This window comes from Rhinolophus ferrumequinum, chromosome 4 (assembly GCF_004115265.2).
Source record: "Rhinolophus ferrumequinum isolate MPI-CBG mRhiFer1 chromosome 4, mRhiFer1_v1.p, whole genome shotgun sequence".
Classification (NCBI taxonomy): domain Eukaryota; kingdom Metazoa; phylum Chordata; class Mammalia; order Chiroptera; family Rhinolophidae; genus Rhinolophus; species Rhinolophus ferrumequinum.
The window spans coordinates 86,283,054-86,309,521 of record NC_046287.1 but is presented as its reverse complement, the minus strand read 5'-3'; the positions used below and the strand labels follow the sequence as shown (position 1 = coordinate 86,309,521).

The window sequence follows — 26,468 nt, the reverse complement described above, 5'->3', positions numbered from 1 at the left end:
GATTTGAATATTGGTCAAAAGCCTCAGGTAAGAGTTTTTATAAAGTAAAAATTTTTCACTTAAGTTCTCTCAATATTTTAAAAATATCATGGTATTAAACAATTCAATTAAGACATAAAATACGAATAAGAAAGTTTAAAGAATATTATTAAAGTAGATCCTATCCACAAGAAACTATTTCATTTTTGCAAAAAAAAAAAAAATGCTTCTCAAATGTTAAGTCATTTTGCAAACAAAACAGCTTTGAAAATGTAAATATAAGGCTAATTTCTCTGCAGATGTAAACTAGCCTGGTTCTCAGAATCAGAATTTTTAGTTTTACCCAAACATTTAAAATGTAGTGGCAGGGAGGGGCACTGGAATTTTACTATACCTTTAATGAAGTCTTAGCTATTTATTATCTTCTAAAGCAAAAGGAAGGCAGCCCTGAGCACTCAGAAAACTTTCAGTGGCTACTCCCCTATAGGACCAAAGGGCTCACGCGGTCTTTCAGTGCCACCAGGCTCCACCTTGTGACCAGCCCTTTTAACAATCCCATAAGGACAGCCAAACACCTGTAGGTGCTACAGTTTTCTCACAGCTTAAGGCTTCTGTTGAAGGGAAAATGTGCACCAAAAGTCAGCTCTGCTGTGGCAGCATCTTCAGCCAACACACACCTATTACTTACTATCTAGCTATTTTGCTACATGCCAGGAAAGGTATGGCCAATAGAAGTCAACGAAACAGATGTTAAGATATATAACATCTTGTACATCTAGGTTAATAGCATATCACCTAGCAAGAATATCAAAAACTTCCAGAAATAGCTTGTGTTTTTTTCAATCTGAAACTTCCTTTTCAAGTAAATAACAATAACAAGCAGAAAAGATGGAAAGGGCTGCCTTGACAAATACATATTACACCACTAAAGATTCTCATGCATATATTAGACAAGTACTAAGCAGAATTGCTGCTAAAAATTTTCTAACAGTAAGTTGCTAGACTAGATCTTTAGGTACCCTTTATTTATATTTTTGTGGAATCTACATAAATAGAAAAAAATATTAAATGATGCCTACATTATCCATCCTACTATTTTCCTCTATTACTTTATTATCCACAGATAATAAAGAGGTTAATGATGTTTCTCTCAAGTATAACAAACTGCCTCACATCATTTAGAAACTTTCTGACATTTCCTTATTAATTTGTGAAAATTCAGATTCTATAAAGAAAATATAAAATACAGAAATATTGATATTAAACATAATGTTCTTCTACTTTAAGCTTATTTCTAAAAGAAAAGTATCTTAGGATACAATTCACATCCCAAGACTTATTAGTCATAATACTGATAATAATAAACACTATAACAACTACATTTAACTGAGGAAAGAAGCTTTTAATACATACTTTGCAACACAACTCAACTAGAATAAATAATATTCTTTAGTTCAGTATTGCTCAAACTCTGGATATCTGCATACCACAACTAAAATTTTTTCAAATATCTGATTACCTATACCGTTATTCAGATACTTAATATTTTTCTTTAATCAGTTCCATTTTTCAATTTTAGCCTAAAACTATGGCAGTAAGATCTATGAAATCATAGTTTTGATGTCTAACTGTATTTTCTACTCAGTAATTGTCATTAACATTGTCAATAAAGGCCTGAGGGGCGTACACTTAAATCAATATTCCAAGGCCAGAATTTCAAGTTTTATGTTTGTTTTAGAATTCAGCAAGATTATTACTTTTATAGTTAAGCTCTCAAGTGGTATAGAGTGCGACTTTTGGTGTAAAAACTCTAAAATATTCACCCGAAGAAATTAGTGCTCTTAAAATTTTACCTTTGATTACATACAAAAGATCTCTGAAGGATATATTACAAGCTGATTAACCATGGTTGCCTCCAAAGAATGGATGTGAGCAACTGTATAACTTTCTGTAATGCTTGAACTTTTTAACCATGGCATTTATTACATATTCAAAACAAGTACTCTTCAAAATTAAAATGTGCTTAGTATCCAAAAATGAAACTTTAAAAACCTGCTGGTGTATAAAATCCTAGTATCCTAGAATACATTAAAGTCTATAACTATAGAAAAACATGTTAAAATTCCACATTAAAAGAAATATATTTTCAGTTTCAAGAAATCTTATTATATAATTGTATACAAATACAGTTCCTTTACCTAACCATGTAATTCCTCATGTTAAAAACAGCATTAAAAACAGATGGAAAATTAAGACAAGCAAAAGCAGTAGAATCCATATATTCATTTTAATATAATGACTAAGAAGCAATATCCTGGAATTTGATTTAAATAATTAACCAAATAGTAATGATGCAAGAAATATTGACTGTAAGAACTGCAAAATTGACCTGCGTGAAAAAAGTTAATGCTAAGTAAACTCAACAACTGATAGGGCTAAGTATTACCGCATCAAAGGGCAGTAAGAGAAATTCAATATATCTGAAATATTAAATATTTAAGAATTTCACAGGTTTTGAGTTTTTCATTTGAACTGGAGTATAAAGTTTGAAAAAGATTACCCTAACAAATAAATTGGTTTTGGCAATATTTAAAAAGTTGCAGACAAATGGTATTTATACTGCCATACAGAGTAATGAGGGTATCAGAAATATAATTTTACTTAAGAAATACTAACATTCTAGATAAAGAACTTAATATATCCATTGTATTAAGTGGATTGGGTAATAATAATTTGGGAAAAAATTATTCCAGCAAAGTATGTAATAATAAACATGTTAGAAACATGGCAGAAAAGTGGAAAATAAATAAAAGCCAAGATGAAAACCGATTTTCAAAGACAAGTTACATAGCAATAATGCTGAAAATCTGACCACAATAAATCATACAGATCTACCTATTTCATGGAGATTAATCATCTACTTGGGTTGTTATTACCACCACATCTACAGACATTACCTTTGCAAAAGTCTGGTTAAATCACATCTTTAATCACTATGGTTAAAAAATCTCCTTCTAAAAACATCCACACTACGAATATACTCTCAAAAGAATCATTCACACACACAACAGCTATCCTACAAAAAAGACAAAATTCAAACACAGCATTCTACGTAAGTACCTTCAAGACTACAACCGAAAATGAGGGAACTGCCTAATAGATGTTGCATATCAGTAAAGTTAGCAATAAAGCATTCAATTTAATAAAGAAAAAAATTTCACGATAAGCACTTGGAAAAACTGACAGTCTATAGTTTCCCATATGCTACATGTGAAGGCCGACCTGCAAATAATTGGATAAATCATAATGCAATATTAGTGTTGAACGGCCCTAGTTCGTAAAAAATGTTTTTTCATTTTCTCGAATGGGTAATAATCCAATTTCAGTAAGATTTTTTAGGAGGAAATATTTCAATTTCTCTAAATCCATTGCATACGTATATATACTTGAGTAAAGAGTTTCTAGAAATCCATTCTTACTAGATTCCGATTAACTCATTGATGCTTGTGCTAAATACTTTCCCAAGTATATAAAGATTTAAAATTTTCAAGGTAGACCACAATTTTGGGAAACAAAACACTAGCCACCTATTTCGGACCTATTGTTAAAAACAATGTTTTATAAGCCTTTCTAACTATACATACAAACCACCAAGGCTTTACCTTAGAAATGAACCTCATGAAAAAGCAGGTATCACATATGGATGACTGCAGATTGTTATGTTTTAGATTGCTATAGCACACTAAAATAGAAGATCTAAGAATATGACAAGATAATTTTTTTGCATTAGGATTTACATTCATTATACTAATCTTGTTTGGGATTGGACATTATCCATTCTTGGTTAACAACAAAATTTAGATATAAAGACCTTTTACTCTTTCTACTACCTGATTTAGGCCCAATTTTCTGGAGGCAATTCCTTGGTTTTTCTTCCTAACTTACTTAAGAAATGGGAATGACATCTAAAATTGCACAACAAAAATTCATAATTTTACATTAGTTATTACCTGCCAAAGTACCTAAATGATCAGTAACCACCATCACAACTCAGGCATTACCGAAGTCCATAGACACCGTTTTGCTTATTGCTAATAATCCAAAAGTACTACTACACCCTGTCATTTTCTTTCAGACGTAGCTTTTGTAACATCACTCACTGCAGTTTTTTTGCAGCCTACCTTTCACAGAACACTGAGTATCAACCATCTTCAATTATAGTGATTAAAAATAATCTATTGTCAAAAAATAATAATAACCTACTGTTTTTGATGCTTTCAGAATAATTGTTTGGATGTTTCCAGTGTACCAGAATACCCAGAAGACTTGTGTTGATGTTTCCTAATATCTAATTAGGTTCACCAGCCTTAAGACAAAGGGAAAGGATTCCTTTCTCAAGCCAGCATCAATCCTGTCATTTACTAATTACAAATTACATTACCTAATAGCTAATGCTGCAATTATTTTTTCCTCAAATACTCAGAACTGTTTTTATTTCTATAATAAACTTTTTTAGATGATTTAATCCTACCAAAGACCTTCACCAGAAGTCCTTCAGCTTATCTGGGCAAAACTAATGGATAAAAAAATGTTCAAATGTCATGCCCTTTTAAGGCACAGATAAAAAAAGGCAAGAGTCCATAGGGACTAGTGATAAGACATCACTAGGCTGATATAAATTTGTCCTTTGGTTACAACTAATCCTCTTAATTGTAAGTTAAAATATTTTTTATGTGCTATCTCTCAATATACCAATAATCACACTTCAAACAACATATGCCCTAATAAAAGAAGTATTGCCACATAAAAAAATTCTTCCTAGGCTTATCCTATTGTTTCCCACACACACACACAATAAATCTACATTATATAATAAACAGTGAAAGAGATCATACATTTTATATTTGACTTTCTGGATAAAAACATTCTCCCTTTACCCTTACCCCAACCATCACCAATTTGAATCCTAAAATACACTGTTACAATGCCCTAGAAATGGACTCAGATCTAAATTTCCTCAAAGAAGCTTAAATCTCTTTTGCTTTTAAAATCAAAAATATGTTTTAAGTACTCACTGTTATAAAACTGTTTCTGAACAAGAAATAGAGACTTGGAGGACTTTTCTAACATCAACGGCAAAGTATTTTTGGAGCAATCTATAGAGCTTCAAATCAAAACCAAAAGCCATTGTGTTACCTATGGCAAAAAATGTTACTTTAGCTGGAACTACTTAAGAGCTCATTCTAGCTTCTCATGATGCATGTGTGTTGAATTATGAAACAACTTTTATTGTTTTTTTCTCAAAGGTTTCAGATATGAAAGCTTTACCTTGTTAAATGTTTACCATACTATTGGGGATGAACAACATTGTAATAGAGTGTTGTTATAAGAAAGGCTTAATATAACACACTGACAAAATGAAATGCCTGATTTTTCAGAGGACATGAAAGAATGCATATTTCATTAGAAAATCATACACATACCTCTCAAAAAGGGACTCAGATCTACTGGTTATACTTTTAACTAAAATTTATTCTTAAAAAATATAAAAATTACTGACAAAAGCTGCCGAACTGTTCAATAACCGATTGCAATCTTAAAATATTTCATAAATGTCTTTAAAAAGAAATTAAGCATTTTAACTTCTATGGGCCTTATTTTCTTCATCTATAAAATGGGAAAGATGGAGTAAACTTCTAACATCATTTTCAATTCTAAAGCCCCATGAAACAATCAAGAAAATAATTCTAGAAAGTCCAATGAAAAGTTAAGTCAGTAGATGCAAAAGTTCAATTTTTTTCCAAGAGTATATATAAAAATTCACTAAGCTTCAAATTTAGGATTTGTGCTTTAAATTACATCTCAATGAAAAATAAAATTAAGTTTTATCTCAATAAAAATGAAGAGGAATCAAGGAATAAAAACCTAAAACAAAACAAGAAAAACTTCTGTATTTTGTTTATGGCCTGGTGACCATGCTTAAATAGATTAATAAAACTAAACAAAAATTAAGTTATTTATATAAGGAAATTTTTTTAAAATGAAAGAAAATATGGCTGCTTTACATGAGCATTGATCAACAACAAAAAAAGCCCACCAAGATGATTTACAGATTATAAATTTGGGTGAAGGATTATGATAAGAATAATTTTAAATATTTAAAAAATTTTCAAGTTATAAAATATTGTACAATCTCTTTAAAGAAATCCATGACATGAACATGGTTAAACTATCCTTTTAGCTAATTCTGACCACAAATGACCTCTTAAATTAATTCAAAATATTTGAATAAAAGGACTTCTTTCATTCAAATATTGGATTTGTTCCTGGCCTTTTAATTTTCAATTGTACAGTTTAATGCATAATTATTAACATCCTCTTGCATAAAGCGAAAATAAAACTATTTTTGAAAAAATAGAATCTATTGTTTTTGCCTTTTGTACTTATTTGTTTTCAATAATTTCTAATTAAGAATGCAATGATGTCTTTAGGACATTCTTTTTCATTTTCTTTTAAAAGATCATGACAGAGTAGTTTCTGATTCTTTAGAACAGATTTAGTGTTATTATGAAGAAAATTATAGCAAGTGTTATCAAAGATAAAATCTGGGTCTTAAAATTTTTCATTTAAATTACCACCTTTAAAATTAACGCTCAATAGGAAATAATTATATCCATTTTATGCTTTGAGTTCAGTCAAACCTTCTGATTAAAATAGCCCTTGATTTACCCAACAGATGTGCTACTCAAAGCTTCTGTACAAATCAAACTTGTGTAAATCTCATCTTAAACACACTAGGGGGAGCTGCTATTTGAAAGAATCCTAAAGCATGTGTGTAGTCTTTTAAGGGTTCCTTTTCTAACTTGTATTTCTGCAAAACAATGACTTTCTGACTTACCTGCTAAACTGTTTACATCGTTTTCACTTAACGTTTTTTTTTTAAAAATACCATGCCTATACTTATCCCATGCTTTTCAACTGCCATCAGCACAACTTTGGCCAAGCTATAGTACTTACTTTTCACAGTACTTGCTTCTCTAGGAAGTAACGCAAAGCCCAAGAAAAAATACATTAATATGCTACTAGATTTCAAAGCATGTAATAAAAATCAGCTTTAAATCACTAGATATTTTATAATTATAATTTCAAATTTAAAGTTGAAAATAATGAAAACACGAGGTAAATAAACTAATCTACTGATGAAAAAGTATGCTTTCTGCTTATTAAGCAAGCACTTCATGATTTTTAAAGTACATTTTAAAATATCATTCCATTTAAACCTCTCATTGATTCTACAATAAGGGTACAATGGCTTCATTACTGGCAATTTGGAATATGAAGCAGCAAAGGATCAGGGTGGTAAAGTGATTGCCCAATGTTACATAGTAACGCAATGTTAAGGTCAGGACTGGGATTCCAATTTTCACATTCCTGGCCATTGCCCTTCTTTTACACAATTAAATAAAGAGGGGAAAAAAACAATTAAGCAAGTTTGACTTTAGAGTCCCCTACCTGTCAATAATTATTGAAAATAATTTGAGGAGGCTTAAAAGTTCAGGGATTTGCCAAGACCTTTCAGTGGAGAAAGGACAGTCTCATCAACAAATGGTGTTGGGAATACTAGATGTCCACATGCAGAATGAAGCTGGACCCATAACCTACACCACATACAAAAATTAACTCAAAATGAATTAAAAACTTAAATGTAAGGCCTAACTAAAACTAAAACTCCTAAAACAAAATATAGGGAGAAAGCTTCAATGACATTGGATTTGGTAATGACTGCCTCAATGACACCAAAGCAGAGGCAACATAAGAAAAAAATTGATAAACTGGAATACATCAAAAATGAAAAGTTCTGTGCATCAAAGCACAATCAGCAGAGTGAAACGGCAATCCATGGAGTGGGGAAAAATACTTGCAAATCACATTATCTGATAAGGGATTAATATCTAGAATATTTAAAGAACTCCTACAACTCAAAAAAAAATTTAATGAGCAAAGGACTTGCATAGGCATTTCTACAAAGCCTATATACAAATGTTTTTCAATAAATAGGTATAGTTACTATAAATATTTTCCTTATAATTTTGACATTTTTTTCTCTAGCTTATTGTAATACAGTGTATAATACATATAAAATACAAAATATGTGTCAATTGACTTTGTTATCAGTTATACTTTCAGTCAACAGCAGGCTATTAAATTCTGGGGGAGTCAAGTTATACATGGATTTGACTGTGCAGGATTTGACTATACATGGATTTTGACTGTCAGCGCCCGTAACCCCAGTATTGCTCAAGGGTCAACTGTACTTTATGATTCCACTTATATGAAATATCACTAGAGTAGTCAAATTCATAGGCACAGAAAGTAGAATGGTGGTTGCCAGAGGCTGGGGGGTAGGTAAAATGAGTTATTTAATGGGCAGAGTTTGTTTTCCAAGATGAAAAAGTTCCAAGGTTAGTTGCACAATGTGAATATACTTAATATTACTGAACTGTACAATTAAGAATGGTTAAGATCGTAAACTTGATGTTATGTGTTCTTTACCACAATTTAAAAAGTAAAGGAACAGTTCAGGGACTTAAAAAATTTACCAAATTCATCATTGTGTTTCCCGTCCACATATTCAGAACAGTAGTATACTCAAGTATAATAATCTACTTTCTTTTTAAAGATGTCTATAGGTCAATAAATACTGAACTATTATTAATACATTTGTTGACAACCTATGAGAAACCAAAAACTCAAATGGGAGTTTTCATTACTTGACCTACCAACATTAAAAGAGAAGCCTGTATTTTGTATTACCAGAGTATGAAGTGGGTACTGCTTGAGTAAAGGAGGAAAAAAAAGCATTAGAATTCTACCTGAATTATCTGCTAAGTCCACAAACAGCTGAAGAATAAAACTGGTTAAAATTACTCTCCCTAAGATTCATTCCATTTGTCCTCGTCTAAAAGCCACCATTTTTCAATGAGGTAAACATTTAGCATTGAAAATCCCCCCCAAATTAAAGTACTGTGTTCTCATTTTGGAGTACTTGTCAAGGATTATCTTCACAGAGGACACAGAATCGTAGATTAGGTACCATTCTAAGTCCTGGAACAATCTAATCCGTACTACTGCATTTCCCCAAAAATAAGACCTAGCCAGACCGGCAGCTCTAATGTGTCTTTTGGAGCAAACATTAATATAAGACCCAGTATTATGTTATATTATATTGTATTTATATTATATTTATATTTATATTATATTATATTATAATTATATTATATAACACCCGGTCTTATAGTAAAATAAGACCGGGTCTTATATTAATGTTTGCTCCAAAAGACGCATTAGAGCTGATGGTCTGGCTAGGTCTTATATTTTCAGTGAAACATGGTAGCATATTGGATAGAAGTGTGGAATCAGTCCAGGGACAAAAATGATGAATTACAAGCCAGAGTAATATTTAGCAGCTAAACCTAACTGGTACCTAACTTATTTGGGACAATATGAAAACTAAACCAATCTACATATAAAACTTTAATCAGACTTTTAAAACTTTAGACATGTCTTAACTTTAGGTATTAAGGCTGGTTCAGATTTTCAGTGGCTCTCAAAAGATCAGCATTATTTGAAACTCTGGTGAACACTTGTGAAAAAAATGTATCAAATTTCACTGCAATGATAAGCAATAAGGTGCTGCTATAATTAGGAAAGATTGACTAGAAGCTACACATTATTCTATGATTACAGAAATATCAGCAAATGGGACTGATTATCAAAATTAAATATTTATAAGAACTCCTACATGCAAGGAATTTTTTTAGTGGAATATTCAAAGTGCTTGCGGAAAACATTCAACAGGAATCATTCTTCTCAGCTACTTGAACCTTACTGATGTCCTGAAAATTCTGTTAGCATACTAGTGAATATCTCAATGTTTTATTTGCAGGTATGTTCACTAAATTAACAGATGCAACACAGGTATTAAAAACACTTTTGTAATTGGTTATGGAAAACCACCTATGCATACATGTGGAGGGAGCAGATGTGGCAGCATCTCTATATCTAGGTATCTATATAGATATATATGTACACATGTATATACATACACACACATATGCCCACATTTAGATTAAGAAAATTATTCAGAAACTTAAAGTTTTTTTCAGGTGCTCTATAAAACCAATATGCTGTCTTTCATCTAGCTCACCTTTTTTCATTTCCTTCAATTCTTAGATTATATATAAGTATTTAGTACTGTGGGCTCCACAGATCCTAGCATAGAATATGAAAGGGAAATATTTATGTAAAAACGCTGAGGTTACAGAATAAAAGTATTTCACAGAACATAGGTTGATGCGAAGTACTCTTACAAAGAAAATAAATGAACTATATTTAGTATCAAGTATTTGAGAAATCCAAAATTCTTGACAATTTATCCTTTCCTTTAATTGAAAATATCTAAATTAGCAATAGAGTCTTATGATGAAAAATATCTTCTGGAAAGATGTTTTCTTCTCACTAAACACTCTACTCAATCATTTTCATTTTCATTTCGAAATTGTAGCTTCTTAAATTAGTTTAATGCTAGTGTCATTTTTATGTGCCAATTCAGGACATAAGCATTAATAGTTCTCCTTGCATCCTAGCTTATTCATCAAAATAACTGAGAAGCATTATCCCTTTCCCTTGTTGAATTAGTTTTAAGTCCTAACATGCAAAAACATCCTAATCTCCAGGTTCTTCGCTTGGTCAAAGTGGTAACAGCACAGCAGGATCAGCTTAAACCTCAAACTTTATAGACGAGAATTTAAATATTCTCCAGTAGAAGGTGGCAACTGAGAAAAGGAAAATATAGGTATAAACGTCCTCAGCCTCTCCATGATAATGTTTTTATAAGGAAGCACCCTAAGAAATATTCTTAACTAGCGGGTAGGAAATAAATGTTTCTAAACGCCTTTCCCACTTAAGAAATGTGATGCAGAAGAAATAATGGTTCTAGTATATACTGACAACCAAGATAACCAAATGCTAAGTTTCAAACATGCCTTTGAACTGAAAGTTTAGATCAAAACCTTAAGCACTACATATAACAAAAGAATATGAAAGGGAAAAGAAACCCATTATTTTACAGAAACAAACTGAAAAATTCATGGCAAATCTGCCTAAATTACTAAGAGTTGCAAAATAAAGCAGCAGAGAGGGTAAACATAAAAAGATTAATGTGGTAAGGAAATACCCATTTACTTAATTAAACAATGGAAGTGCAGTTCAGTAAAAACAGAAGTGACTCTGAATTGCAACGTATACTTTAAATGCTATATGGCTAAATTACCCCTAAGAAGTAAAGTACAAACATTACTAAAACAAGGGAAAATTTCTGTATCTTTCTATATAAAGCAGCCACAAGTTGCAGGAAGAATGCCCCTGAAATTTGTGCAACTCATGAAAACCGTGGCTTATGGAATTTGGGAAAAGAACAAAATGTATACCTAAATGTATCATTGTGGTAACAGTGCTTTGCACTACAGCATAAAAAGTGAATTCCTTGGGTTTAATACTTTTATGTGTAACATTACACATTCTTCAGTATCTTTTATTTTCCAGGCCAGCAATCTCAAAAAAAAAGTTACAGTGGACCACCTTACATTATTCCATAACGAACCGTCATGTGATTTAAAGCTCCTGTCTCATCTTCAAATAGATAAAAGCAAGTGTGGATGGAAGGGGGGCATTAAGGAAGGAAGGAAAGGTTCTTTCATATTTTCAAACAGCCTCTTTTCCAAGAGTTTGGAGTTAAAAATAAATAAATAACCTCTGGACCTGCCATTTAATTCAGGAATGAATTCAGAATCCTTCCTGCATAGTTGCTTATTATATATGCTTCAAAAGCTGAGAAATCTTCATGTATTCAGCCAATTATGACACTTTAATGAAAATCTTACCTTTCAGAGTAGTTGTACACTATGGTTAAATTAAACCCTGATACAACAAATAGAATAATTTCCTCTAACGTTTTTAGTACTATATAAATGAAGACCACTAATCAACTAGTGTCTATAATTCATTGCAGACTAACTGCCTGTGGATAGAGTATCAGAGAAACTGTGTGGTGAGGCAGGATGTTTTCCCTTTTATGCCCTGAGTGCAAAGTATTAAAACCAATTTATGTCAATCTTATAGCAAAGAATTCAGATTCTAATTCTGAATGCAAATATATTTTAAGAAAAAAAAGGCTATAAAACCACATACAGTTTAGTCAGTTTCACTTTTGTATTATGTGTACAGTGTATTTTAATCTGAAATGTTTTATACTTGTATTTCATGTTATGTAGTTTTGGACTGGACTGTGTTTTTCCACAAAAAGAAAAATCAACTGTTTTTTCCACCTTAATATTCAACCTACCTGCCCATAGTTGTCTATGCCAGTTACTAATCTATTTAAATTTAATAAATCAAAAGCTGTCCTTAGGGATTGGCCAAGAGTCGTAAGTCCTTCAGCCTGAAGGTTTTTCAGTTCATTCATAAACGTTGCATGGTTTTCTTTCCACCCGGCCTGAAAAGAAAAATTTAAGACTTTTTTTTATTTTTTAAAGCTTTGCATACATGGACAGCCATTACAATCTGTGGTTCATCAAGTAGCTGCTTCACTTTTCAGGATGGTTTGGTTAATGATGTGTTAAAATCGTATCATTGCTGAGGAAACTCTCTTCCAAAGGTGGCCAAGAATAAACCTGTCTGCGCTACTGCTTTTGGTAGCTAACAGGATAACTACTTTGGAACTTCTCTGGGAAATTTACTTCTAACCTAATACCCAAAATTTGGGGATGCAAAGTGCTAGTGGAAAGCAGACATGAGGACTTCTGAAGTTAACCTACAGCTGTCCCACTGGCCCGCAGCCCTCTAGGGAAGAATCCGAAGACCAAGCCCCGCAGCCTCCTAACCGGCTCACTCGCCAGCAAGGGCGAGAGCGGCCAAGCCTCGGGCCGATTCCCCTTTAATGCAAACCCGGGCTCGGCGCGGCCCGGCCCGGCTGTCACTGGGGCTAACTTGAATAAATATCCCCCACAGTTCATTGCTGCCGCTCACGCCGCGGAGGGGAAATGTCGGCCATGTTGATCGCAGCGCCGCCGCCGCTGCCGCCACCGGGCCGGGCTGGGGAGGGCATGGCGGTGGCCCCGCGACTCCGCGCCGCGCCAGGGCGCTCCGGAGCGGGGGAGGGGGTGGGAGCCCGCAGGGGAAAAGACTTCAGCTCCTGGAGCACAGCGGGTGGGGGAGGGGAGCATAATGAAGGGTGAATGGGGGGCGGGGAGGGCGAGCGAGGAAGGAACTGGGAAGGGAAGGGGGAGGGCGAGGGCTGTTACCTTGATAGCATAGGGCGGCTCTTCGAAAGTGACCAGCATATACCTGTCTCCTCTGCTGGCAGGATCCCGGGCACGGAGCTGCGGGAGAGCGGGTGGGGGACGGGAGAAGAAACAGGGCGAGCGAGAGGGAAGCACAGAGGCGAGGTTACTAGGCGGAGAAGGGGTGCCCAGCGGCCCCACCGCCCCCCCACCCCCAGTACCGCACACGCAGCGGCCACCCCCTCACGCCGCCCCCCACACACAGATCGGCCCCAACACACCTCCCGGGGCCGGAGCCCGGGCCCCGGCCGAGCCCCGCTCGCAGCGCCCGCCCGCCCGCGCGGTGGGGGAGGGGGTCCCCGAGCCCGGCAGCTCCCGCAGTCAGGTCCCCGACACCTCCGCCTCGCCGCCCCCGGCCGCCTTCCCTGCCACCCCAGCCGCCCGCGGGCCGCCGGGCCGGGATCGCCGCCCGGGCTCGGTCAGTCGGTACCTTCATGAAGGTCTCTACCGCGCCTTTGGCCGTGTCCAGGTAGGTGGTGCCCAGATGGCTGCGCTGGTTCATAGAGGCAGACGTGTCTATCAGGAACAGTAAGATGGGCATAGTGCTGGCCGGGGACACCGGGGCCCGAGGTGGTAGAGAAAGAGATGGTAGAGGTGGAGGCGCCGGTGGCGGCGGCGGCGACCGCCGCTACGCGGGGCGGGGGAGCGCGGCCCCCGGGAGGAAAACACCGTCTGGGTCTTTCCTCCGGCTGCGGGGAGTTTCTCCCCCGATAGTTGAGAGGAAACTCCCAGACCCAGTCCTCCCCGTCGTACCCCCTCCTCCGCCTCCTCCTGCCGGCCTGCCCGCTAGGGCGGGCGCCCGGCCGTCTGTCTGTCGGTCCGTACTCCCCGCCTCGGGGGTCCCGTCCCCGCTCCCGGCCCCTGTGTGTGTCCCAGCGGGAGACGGGCCTGGCTCCCCACCCCACCCCCGGTGCAGGGAGTGGGGACCTGGGAGCTGGCGAAGAGGGGAGTGGGCTAAGGGGAGATTGGCCCTGGGGCTGTTGGGAGAAGTTTCAGGGACTCCCTCCGCACCCCGGCTGTGTCACCACTTTCTCAGCCCCTCTCGCTACTGAAGCGCTTTTCTCTCTCACACTCCGGTTTTAACTCGGGCAGGGGCTGCAGCGGCTCCGCCTCCTGACACGTCCTCGCGCCACGTGACGCACCGCCCCGCAATTCAATTCGTTAATCTCTAGCCTCTTATTAGCATATTCAAACAGCTCAGGGGAGGGAGAAGCTTGTAGGCCGGCTCCGAGAACTGTTATTGAGCACGCGCGAAGGCGGGGCGTCGGGTGCGCGCGAGAGCGATCGCGAGGGCCGAGCAGGCGGGTCGGCAGACGCGGAGGCGGGCTCCGGGAATGGGCGGGGACGGACCGCGGAAGGATCGCGGGGGGGGGGTGGGAGCCGCGTCGGCGCGCGCAGGACAGCAGCGGCTGAGTCTGCGCGTCAGTGCTGCCGGCCTCTCCTTGGCTGTTGGAGGTGATAGGGGTCGAGGGAGGGGAAATGGAGGCTCGCTTCATCTCCCCTTCCGAGGTCGCTGTAGCGAGCCCCTTCCCTGGTGGGCACATGAGGAGGGGATAAATATAGGATCAAACGCCCAATTAGGGGAAGGCGGCAGGCCAGCGGTCTCCGGAAGAGGTTCCTTGGTCTTCAGAGGGCCGGCCTCAGCGTAGGCGGACCCAGAGCGGGGGAAGGGAAGTGAGAGGTTGTTTATGACGAGGGACTAATCTCCGCGAGTCACAGCGCTCCCGCTGGGGAGTGGGGACGAAAGACAAACCTCACCCGCAGCTCCGCTCAGCCTTGGGGAGCAGCCGGGGTGAGGGCTGGACTCGGAGCAGGCCAGGACCCCTCTTGTTCGAGGACCTACCAAGAAAGGATTCAACCCACTTTTTTCAAACAGCCCCAAAAGGGGATGGGAAAAGAGTTCAATATCGACAAACAGTTTGTTGCCCATTTTATTCTTAGGGGAAAATAACCGGTTCTACCCAACGAAATACTTCTCTCAAACCTTGTTTACTTAAGGGCCATAGAATACCGATTTCAGAGCTAAAAGGGGCGGTAGCAAACCATAATGAATTACTCTTTATTTTTAAATGAAAAAACTGACTTCAGCTTGCCCAGGTGACCCAGAGAATGGGGTTCCCATAACCCTGTCTGTGCTTTCCTTTCACTATTTGCTGCCTCTCACACTCATTTCAAATACAGTATGAGGGAAGGCGTTCTAGGTTAAAACAAGCCTCAGTCGTCATACCTGAAGTAATGAATCCTCTACACTAGTTAAAAAACTGAATACTGCCTGAAATACAAGTTGAATTAGGGACATAATAGTTCTCATAAGACTGTAGGATTTTTTTAGGGCCTCTCTTACTAGGCCTTGCATTGCGTGTTTTTTTGTTTCACTCTTCACGCTGAAATTCTTTACTGATCATTTTAAGAAGTAGTTCCTGTTAACACTGAAGAGACATGCTTTGTGGCCCTTTTTAAAAATCTTCACTTTCATAACTTGGACTCTTCCTAATATTTAAAACAACCTCTGAACTTTTAGTTTATTGTAGGGCTATTTCAGTAATACGCTGTCCTGTGAGTGTGTGCCATAGAAGAGAGATTTTTAAAGAGATTGGGACTGCTAAATAAGATGAAATACAGGTCTTACATGCAATATTTGCTGAGGACCCCAGGTGGAGTTAAATGATTAAAATATGGTCCCTGCCTTCAAAGAGCTTATAGTTTTTCTAGAAAAATACTACATTAGTATTACTAGCTACTACAAGGCAGAAGTGATTAGATACTAAATAACTCAGAAAAGAGAAAATGTATTACCCTGGGGTGATGAAAGAGCATTTTCCAGGGTCAGTATGTTTAAGCTGTGCCTTAAAGCAGTGTTTCTCAAACTGGGGTCCTAGATCTGGAGCTAAGACTCAGAATTCTTTGATGCTTTAAAATTTTTGTTTTCATTTTAACGACAATATACAAATTGTTTTACCAGTTAAAAAATATATATATATTTTTTTACATATATATATTTTTTACATATATAATATATTTTATATATATATTTTATATATAATAATATATATATATTTTTTTTAACGTGATAATTGGCAACTGATTTTCATGGAATTGGTCTACAGTTTTTCTATGTCAGTCCTTTTCAAACTGTGGTCTATGGACTCCTGCCTGTCTAAAAATGTATTCTATAGAATCATAAGAATTTATTTTACATTACTCAGGTTTGAGAAATACTCCTTTAAAGGATTTGGATATATGGGTAGAGGAAGAGGAAGCTGCCAATGAAAAAGTCCTAGACATTTAAAATGTAGTGAAGAAAGTTAGCACAGCATTGTCAATGGCTTTCTGGGAAACAGTGAAGTACATACAGCAAGACTGCCGCACCAGCTACACAAAGAATAGGATAACATCCTGAAAGGTAGGTCATGTCTAGACAGTAGAGAGCCTTTATTCCAGGCTAAGGATTTTTGTTTCCGTATAAATGAGAGTTTTTAGATGGGGTGCTGGTACAAAGCAGTGTTTGAAGGGAATCAAACTAGCTTACTGAAGTGGGTGACCATGCTTTACAGTTACTACCTTATTGCAGTTATTTGAAGTCATTTTCCATGGAGCCATCGCTCTTTCTTCCCTAACTTGGGAGTTGGCAGATTGTCATACTAGGGTCATAAGTGGAGGTGTATGGTAAAGCCAGGATTAGATACAAAGATCAGGACAGCTAATTACAAAGACTAAACAGTGCGAGAGATTCCCACTGTTTTTCTTGGTGACTTTAGGCCTTGGGAAACATGAGAAACATGAATCTCTTTTTTTACTCAATCCCTGTGATTCTAGAAAGATTCTGGTTATATGCAACTTATTTTTCTAAAACATGGCTCCTAAATGCAAGCCAACTATTTCATCAGACTCAACTGAAGAAGTGGTGAGCTCTTGCAATGCTAGAGAGAAAACTAGTTGGAGTAGTGTGTGCTAAGCCCTGTGCTGTTGCAGTCTAGGGAATTAAGGAAGATTTTTCTGGGAGGGCATTGGTCAACAGAGATAAGTGGGAGAAAACTTGCTCTTTACTGCTGCTTTTAAAGGAGTGCTGCCCAAATGCTGTGGCTCCCATTTAAAAGAGAATGAATAAATTTTATGAAACCCTCTGAAAGAATGGTGACTCGGGCTTAACAATAGCCTAAATTGTGTAAATAGAGCTATTCTAACGGAATTGAAAAAACTGATGAATTAGATTGATTTGTAGAAGCCAACCAGAGCCCTTTTAAATTACTTTAAACCAATTAAACAGGGTAAACACGGTTTAAAAATAATTATGTGCCAATGACATGGCTTATGGTTTCTGGATGTGCCATCTGAACAAAATAATCAGATTAGTGTTCATGTGTAACCTAACAATGGTTCTTTTGGCTCACTTACCATTTCCTTAGCTCTCTGCTTTTTACTCTTTGAGATCACAAATAGTCAATGATGTTGAGAGGTTGAGAGCATCAAAAAAATGACGTAATAAGCATAAAAAATTAGATGTGAAACTATGCAGCAGAATGTATTCAGGTAATATATATACAAGAAAATGTATTTTGGTCATCCTAATATTATATAATATCAATCCTCAGGAAAACATGCTGCTAGGGACTACTATTAAAAGGAATTAGACCTTTCCATTGAGCAGTATTTCACAGTAATAGTTGAAGTTTGAGATAATTCAAGATCAGTTCTGAAAGTGACATATCCAAATTGAGAATGAGAATCACAGTAGAACAGTTTCTCTAGCAAAAGAGCATGAAAATTGCAATAATTTTTAAAATTAATATTAATTGCACACCTATATGACAGGCACTATGGTAGGCCATAGAGAGTTTATAATCTAATGGAAAGACAGAGGCAGATAAACAGGTGATGAGAATACACTTATGATGAGTCAGCAGACCCCAGGCATGTAATAAGACCTGTCTTAGAGGATTGTTTTGAAAATGTGAGGCAACATAACCATATTTCATTATGCTGAGACACCTTGGGTTCTAAGAAATGCCTTTATTTTTGGACCACTGAAAGGAAAAAAATGCTACTAATTAAACTATGACGTAATGCTTCTTTATCAATTAGAATTTATCCACACTGTATTAAATTCTACCAACCAGGAGCAGTAGCGATTCAACATGTTTTAAAGAATACTCAGCTATTATCTTCAGTATTTTCTTCCAAACCATCGGCTTCCATTCTTCGAGTTTTGATGCTGGTGCTTTCTTGATCCAACTAGAAGATATCAATGAAAGGTTTCAGACCACAACCAGGATTTATATCCTTTCTTTAAATGGCTGACTGAAATGTCTAGGGTTTGCAATTGCCTAGTTATGCCACCAGGAATAACCACGAAGTTTGCACATGTACAAGCTAAGATAGCTACATCACAAGAGCCTTCTGGAGACAGCATTGTAAGATACCATTATTGCAAGTTAAATTCCAATTTTAGAGGTGTTAAAACAGAAATGTACATCGTAAAATCTGTAAAATACCATTTAGTGCTGGTAGTTCGTAAAATAAGTGTCAGAGACCTCTGAGCACTGAGGATAGAGCAGCTATTCTTACAAAGTGATATTTGAGCAGACAAATCACATGGGGCTGGAAGGTGTGGAAGAGTGGTAGGAGTTGAGGCTGGGCCTCATCATAAAGGGGTTCAAGTGTCCAAGTAAGATATTTTGAATTTTATCTTTGATAGGGAGACAGTTTGGGGGCAAGGTAGTTATATAATCAGATTCTCACTTTAGAAAGATAATTTTAGTAACAATTGGGAAGATGGGTTAGAATTGGGCAAAGAGACCAATTAGGCAATTTCTGCATTAATACAGAGAACAAATAGGAATCATTTTATTGGAACGAATGTGGAAGTGGCAACGGAAGGTAAGGAGTGTGTTATAAAAGACTGAGGTGATAGAATTGATGGGACATGGTGAACTGAGTAGATGCAGGCAGAATCATGATATAGTTGAGGTTAAATCCATATTGTGTCATGTAAAGTAAATATCAAACTACTGGTAACTTTAAATTAAAATAACAGCCATTGGTGTTTGTTCAGTCACTTGTTCAAATATTTATTGAATCTCTAGTATGTGCAAGATCTGGGAATTGAGCAGTGAATAAAACAGAGAGGAAAATGCCTGTCCTTGAAGTTTACATTCTAGCCGGAGAGGTAGACAATAAACAAGATAAATAAGTAAATTATATGGTATACTTAAGGAGGAAAAATAAAGCGGGAGCGGAAGAGGTAACTGTTGCAAAGGGAGGAGAGTTGCAGTTTTAGATAAGAGGAGAACAGAGAAGGCATCATTGAAAAAAATGACATTTGAGTAGAGAGACTTGTAAAAAGTGAGATAGCCGTGCAGAAATCTAGGGAAGACAGATTTTATCCGCTTACTGAAGTTTAGTGAAACATTTGTGGTTTGAAATGCTGATACATGTTCAAGTCGTACCGGTTGAAAAATACGCTTTACAGGGTGAAGAAATATCATTAACAAGTAATCTTATTCTTAACAATAAATATTAATGAGTAAGTATTTGCTGATACTTAATACAAATTCTCATTAATAGCAGTTTTATTCTAATTAATAATAATAAGTATTCTTTGCTGACACAGGTTCTGCCTGAAAGGCAGAATGCCAATTTTTCATTAAATATTATTGAGAGATTTATTTATCTTAACAGGCACTGTTTTAGATTCTGGGGATTCGGTGTTAAATAAGATAGACCTAATCCCTACCCTCATAGAGTTGCCTGATAAAAGTGGAGTCTAAATTGGAATTTTAGATAATGTATAACTTTTTAGTATAATCATGTACTAAATATTACATGAAACGTACTTACACTAAAATTTGAGTGTTCTTTATCTGAAATTCAAATTTAACTGGGCATCCCTTATTTTTATTTGCTGAATCTGGCAATTTTATGCCTCACTTGAATTTATACTCTATCCTGGAGGCAGAGATTATTAAATATAATTAGCATACTGTGGACATACTGGGAAGCCAAAATTGGAAGGCCCTGAGACTGTGAATGTGTGGAGGGAACCTACCAGCCAACCATGAACACCCACCCTTAAGAACAGGAAATAAACTTGTCCTGTTTTTGGATCCATTTGTACCATGATCTCTCTGTTATACCAGCCTAGCCTAACGAACTTAATGTTTCAGTCCCTGAAATCTATCATGCCCAAATTTACTCTAGAATCAAAAGTTTTCATATAATGTACCAACAACTAATAAAATATATGTAAATAAAGACAACAGAGAGTAGGCCAAACCCAAAAATGCTTGTATTATTGTCATCATTCTAATATAGCATTAAACAAGAGTATTTTCAAGGCAGTCATGAAAGACACCAGATCAAATAAGAAAATTACATTATTTGATGGTTTCCCTAAGCAACTAACAGTATATATTGTTTCTGGCGATTAAAACATTTTTAATGTGTTTTTTCTTTCAGTTATTGACTGTAGAAACAAGTGCTGTAGACTCTGCAAATTGTAAATAAGATATGATTTCTGACTTCAGAAAGTGTAGGGCCTAGTAGAGAAAATACATATACGTAAAACTAGGCAGCATATAATCAGCGCAAAAGATAAGTACAAATCACATCTCTAACTGAAGTGAGAAATTCATTCAGACTAGAGAAGAGAATAAAGCAACTGAATGAAGAAGCATTTTTTTCTTCAAAGCTTTACAATTTTCGATCTTTAAATTTTTATAGTATTTAAAAGATTTGTCAAAACCTGAAACAATATAGAATGTCAACTGTAACTGAAAAAAAATAACTAAAAAAACTTAAAGATTTGTCAAAAATTTACAAAATGCAAAAATTACTTTTAATCTTACTGCTCAGACAAAGCCACTGGTAACATTTTAATATATCCTCTCCTTTATATTTTAAATAAAATTGGAGTATATTAATCTTTTCATTCATGCTTTTTCCCCGCTTAATATAATGTGAGCATTTTTCATTAAGTAATTTTTAAATGTGATTTTTAATAAATGCATAATATTCCATCTGATAGTCAATATCATTTATTTTCCTCTTATTACTAGATATTTTGTTTATTGCCAGATGTTTTATTTTTTATAAATAATGATGCATTGAACAACCCTGTATGTAAATCTGTGTAATAATTGAACAGCTATTGTTTGAACACTAGTTACTGCCATGGATGTTAGAGATACAATTAATGAACAAGCAGTCCCAAATCCCTGCCCTCCTGAGGAGGAGGAAAGAGACAAAAAGTAAACTATATATGATGTCAGATAGTGGTAAAGTGCTCTGGAGAAAAATAAAGCAGGGAAGAGAATAAGAATGTGGGGCTAGGTGTTTTCTTTTAATTCTGTACTATAGAAATAACTAAAACGTGGAGCGGCATTTGATAAATGCCAAAAAAGTTCAAAATGCTATGAGGAACATTTACCTAAAAGGACAAGAAAGAGAAAGCAAAAAAAATTAGAGAAGAAAGTGAACAACCAGGAACTCGACTTGCTGAAGCAAAGGGAAAAGAGAATTTCCCTTCTGAAAAGAATGGATTTTCAGAAGTTACTGCAACATCAAAGTGAAGACTAAACAAAAGCCATTAGATTTGAGAACGCTATTGTTGACTTTTGTAAGGGTCTTGTTAGTGGAATATAGAGACAAAAGAAACAAGGTTAATTAGATCACCAGGGATTTTAGGAAATTACTGAAGGCAGAGAACATAAACTTCTCTTTTCACACTAAAAAAGAGGATGGGATAGTACCTCAAAGGACCAAAGAGGACCTTTATTTTGAGGTCAAGGAAAAACCCAAACAAGTTTTTAGGTAGAAAAAGAGCAGGGAAAAACCAAAGGTGTGAGAGAGGTATAGCGAGTCTCAGGAACAGGAGACTACAGGGTAAAGAGCATAAATGGGAGCATTAGTATGTGAAAGAAGGGACACAGACTTCTCTGAGACCAGAAATAATGACAAGAATGTGAACAATGCCTAGCACAGTGCCCAGTGTGATGGTTAATTTTGTATCAACTTGATGGGCCACAGGGTGCCCAGATATTTGGTCTAACAATTTTCTGGGTGTGTCTGTGAGCCTGTTTTTGTTGAAATTAACGTTTCAATGGGTAGACTGAGTAAAGCAGATTGCCCTCCCCAAAGTGGGTGGGCCTCATCCAATCAAAGACCTAAATACAACAGACTTACCCTCTCACCAGTAAGCGGGAACTCCTCCTGCCTAACTGCACTGAGCTAGGTCTTTTCTTGTGTTCTGACTCAGACTGAAACATTGGCTCTTCTTGAGTCTCAAGCCTTCCAGCTCTCATACTGGAATGACATCATTGGCTGTCCTGGGTTTCCAGTTTGGCCGACTGCTTTTCTTGGGACTTGTCAGCCTCATAATCCTGTGAGCCAATTCTTTATATTCTCTCTCCACACACACACATATAATATACGAAAGGACAATTAAGTTGCGAACTTTCCACCATGCACTTACACAGTGGAAAGTTCACGAACTTAATTGTCCAACGTGTGTGTGTGTGAGTGTGTCCTGTGTTCTGTTTCTATTGGTTCTGTTTCTTTGGAAAACCCTAATACACCAGTATATAGTAAGTGTTTAAATATATGTTGAATGACAGAATCAATTATAGAGAAATTTAGAGGTGGAGAGGAAATTTAGAGGTACTGAGGCATCCATAGGAAATAGATGGTCACCATACTGACCAGTGAGAATAGGGGCTAGGCTCAGTGCTTGAGAAAATTCCTTTGGTGGCTAATAGTATGGACACGCAAGCCGATCATCCAGGCTCATAAGGACAAAGATCCTGGCAGCAGTGGTCAACCTCGGAGATTCAACAATATAAGTAGTTGTAGAGTTCTGATTAGTGTCAACTGAGTTAGAAGAAAGTAGTTATGTCCGAAGTCTCAGTAACATCAAGAAATGGAAAGAAGAAAACATTTCATACGCTTACTTATGCCAGGCACTCTGCTACAGCCTCCCTTGATCATTTAATCTAACCTGTAAGCTAAAGGGTCCAATCCCTGTGAAGACTAGAAATGGGATACCTGACATGAAAACAAGGCATAGACTCAGGCACATAAGAAAATGATGAGACAACAAAATATAAGGGAGAAATTCGTTCATAAGAACAAGATGGAAAGGATAAAAGGGTAAGAGCTTCTGGGATGTTAGTGAGAAGATCATTTTAATATTCAATTTCACTAGTCTCCAAAGACCCATGTTCTAAAACTGAATAAAATAGCTTCACATCTGATTATGCAATATCTATCATTGATGATGGGTACATAGGAGCTCTCATGACGTACACTTAATTTGCCAGATTAATTGATGCTCCTCGTTCGCTCTTTAAAACATTCCCACAGCATGTATATTCTCAAAACTACTAAAATTCCCTTTACTATAATTTGCTCCCACTGCAAGTTCCATACTTGTGGAGTCAGTTGCATTTTTTTCCCCAAGTCCCTTTGTACCAGTTGTACTTGTTATTGTAATTATTTTAATTAAATATTATGCAAACCAATGGAATGAAACAAAAGTCACTGAAGAAATTGCTGTCAAGTGTAAGCAAAAAAACTGCAAGAGGCTAGAAAAAGTAAAAATCTACAAGTGTTTGCATTTCAAAACATTGACAAATGAAGTACACTTGTAGTTCAAGTTAAAAAGTTAAAGGCATGAAGCATCATTTAAAAAATTTTTTTTTGCTTTAGTTTACTTCTTGGATCCACTAATCCCCTACCAGCATTGGATCAGGGAGATTTTACTGTATTGTCCTATAAATGTATAGCACTTTTGTTCTTTCTAAAAAGGCACAATCTGTCTAGAAAAGCAAAATTCAAGACCGGAGACCATGATCTTTTAGTGACTTCATTCAGCACATTTATGTAAATTTCAGTACAAAGTACAATACTACGTGTCTGTTTGGATTATTCCTCTCTCTAAGTTTTAGGGATATTAGGACTCCTATGCATTAAATTTTGTATTGTGCACATTTATAGTTCACAAGTATTCATAAGATTACAAGGAATAATGCATTTTGGAGCCAGGGTGTTGTTTCATTATAGGCCAATATGTACAGTATTTTAATAGTTCTCTCGGTAAGGAATCTTAGAAATAATCTAGTGCAATTCTCTTGTATTAAAGATACATAAACTGTGAGGTGGCCGGATGGCTCAATTGGTTAGAGTGCGAGCTCTCAACAATAAGGTTGCAGGTTCAATTCCCACATGGGATGGTGGGCTGCGCTTCCTGCAACTAAGATTGAAAACGGCAACTGGACTTGGAGCTGAGCTACACCCTCCACAAGTAGATTGAAGGACAACAACTTGGAGCTGATGGGCCCTGGAAAAACACACTGTTCCCCAATATTCCCCAATAAAATTTAAAAAGAGAGATAAGTAAACTGAGAACAAGGGTAAAGACACTTGCCCAAGGTGAAAATTTATGGAAATAAAATTAAGGGAAATGTTTAAACATCTTCCAATATTGTATCTTCCCCATGATCTATAACACTTCTAATCCAAGGTTCTCAAAGCACTTTTAAATCGTCATTAATGATTCTGATACTTATGCATCAAATGTTGTCCTATTTTGTACCAAGCTGGGTTGCCTCCTCTCAGACACTGACTGAAAGGTCAACATTTTCTTTGCAGGTGAATCAGTTGAGAGTTTCATTCATCTGTAAATGAGAAACCTGAAAAAAACAAGGGTTATTTTTATCACATATGTCAGTGGTAGGCAGTCCAGGCAGATATTTGTCCAATCTAAGTTTTATAATGTCATTAAAAACATAAGACTTTCTCTGTTTACTTGTTGTGCCAATCTTAATATGTGCTTGTCAACTCGTAATCAGCTATTTCACCTCAAGTATTGTAGGTTTGCTTTGGTAAAAGTAATGGGAAGGACAAAAGTAAGCATGTCAGCTGAGCTGGACTTTTTTAAAAAGGAAATTATCTGGAACCACTCCTAATAATTTCCTCTCAGATCTGATTGGCCAGCTATGTCACATGGCCACTCTTATCTGCATGGTGGCTGCACAGCAGTCTTATCACTGTAGAACTGTCGCCAGGATTAGGAAGAATGTATATGTGGTGCCCAGCATGTGCTTGGTACCTAGTATACATTGAAAAACTGATGACTTATTTTGTTAGAAAAAATGAAACTAGTGGTGATCTTCAAATTTCTTCCATAGTAATTATGAAGTGTTTTCACACATGGAAAGATTTCAATGTGATAATAAAATAAAATAATTTTAGTAGGAAAACAAATTTTTACCAAACTTCCGTTTGGCACTAAAATATTGGTATGGCAACTTTTAAAAACTCATTTGGTTAACCAGATTATCATTTTGGACAATGGTCAATAGTTCATAATGTGCAGTATAGTCTCAAAAGTTTTAAGTATAAATGACCTTTTTCTCTATTTATGTTTATGAGTTGGAAAATATTTGTTTATTGTATTTGATTATCATTAAAATATATTTTATCATAACTAAAGCATGTTCAAGTTGGTGACATGTTGAAAAAATAACATCTGTTGAAGCATTATACTTTTACCACAAATATTTATTTGTATTATTCATATATCATTAAGTAAAGATCTTGACCTTCAACAGATGTATCTGTGGGATCATTGGGTTTCTGGTTCAGTTGCAAGAATGGCAATATCAGGAGTTTTATGTAAGGTACTTGATTTTGTGAAGCAAAAAGAGGAAAAGAAGACAAATATGTATTTTATGAGAAAATTAACCAATTTTACATGTGTAAATGAAAAATATTATCAAAATGTAATAGGTATAAAAATACGTAGCACTAACATCTGCCTCATACATGTGACACATTGTGTACCAGTTAATCCCATAGTAAAACAAAATGTTGAAGCATAATCCAATATTGTGTTATACTTGAATTTTATTATATAAATTGTTTTGAAATGAATAAGCCAAAAAAACTTCATATAAAACCTCTAAGTATTTTCTTTAAAATGAATAAATATGAGCAAGGTGTGTGTGTGTGTGTGTGTGTGTGTGTTTGTGTGTGTGTGTGTGTGTGTAACAAAAGGTAGGAAATCTAGCCATTTAAAAAAATCTAGGAATCATT

General features: G+C 36.4%; 1 protein-coding gene across 1 annotated transcript in view; it reads right to left on the bottom strand.

Annotated features, from left to right (window-relative positions):
- Positions 1–14,434, bottom strand: part of INTS6 (integrator complex subunit 6) — a 78,978-nt gene extending 64,544 nt beyond the window's left edge. Inside the window, exons 1-3 of the mRNA XM_033104227.1 lie at positions 13,810–14,434; positions 13,341–13,418; positions 12,383–12,532 (exon numbers count right to left, since the gene is read on the bottom strand). Of these exons, the coding sequence (XP_032960118.1) occupies positions 12,383–12,532; positions 13,341–13,418; positions 13,810–13,920 (339 nt within the window). The 5' untranslated portion in view covers positions 13,921–14,434. The remainder of the gene's footprint in view (positions 1–12,382; positions 12,533–13,340; positions 13,419–13,809) is intronic.
- Positions 14,435–26,468: the final 12,034 nt, after the last annotated feature.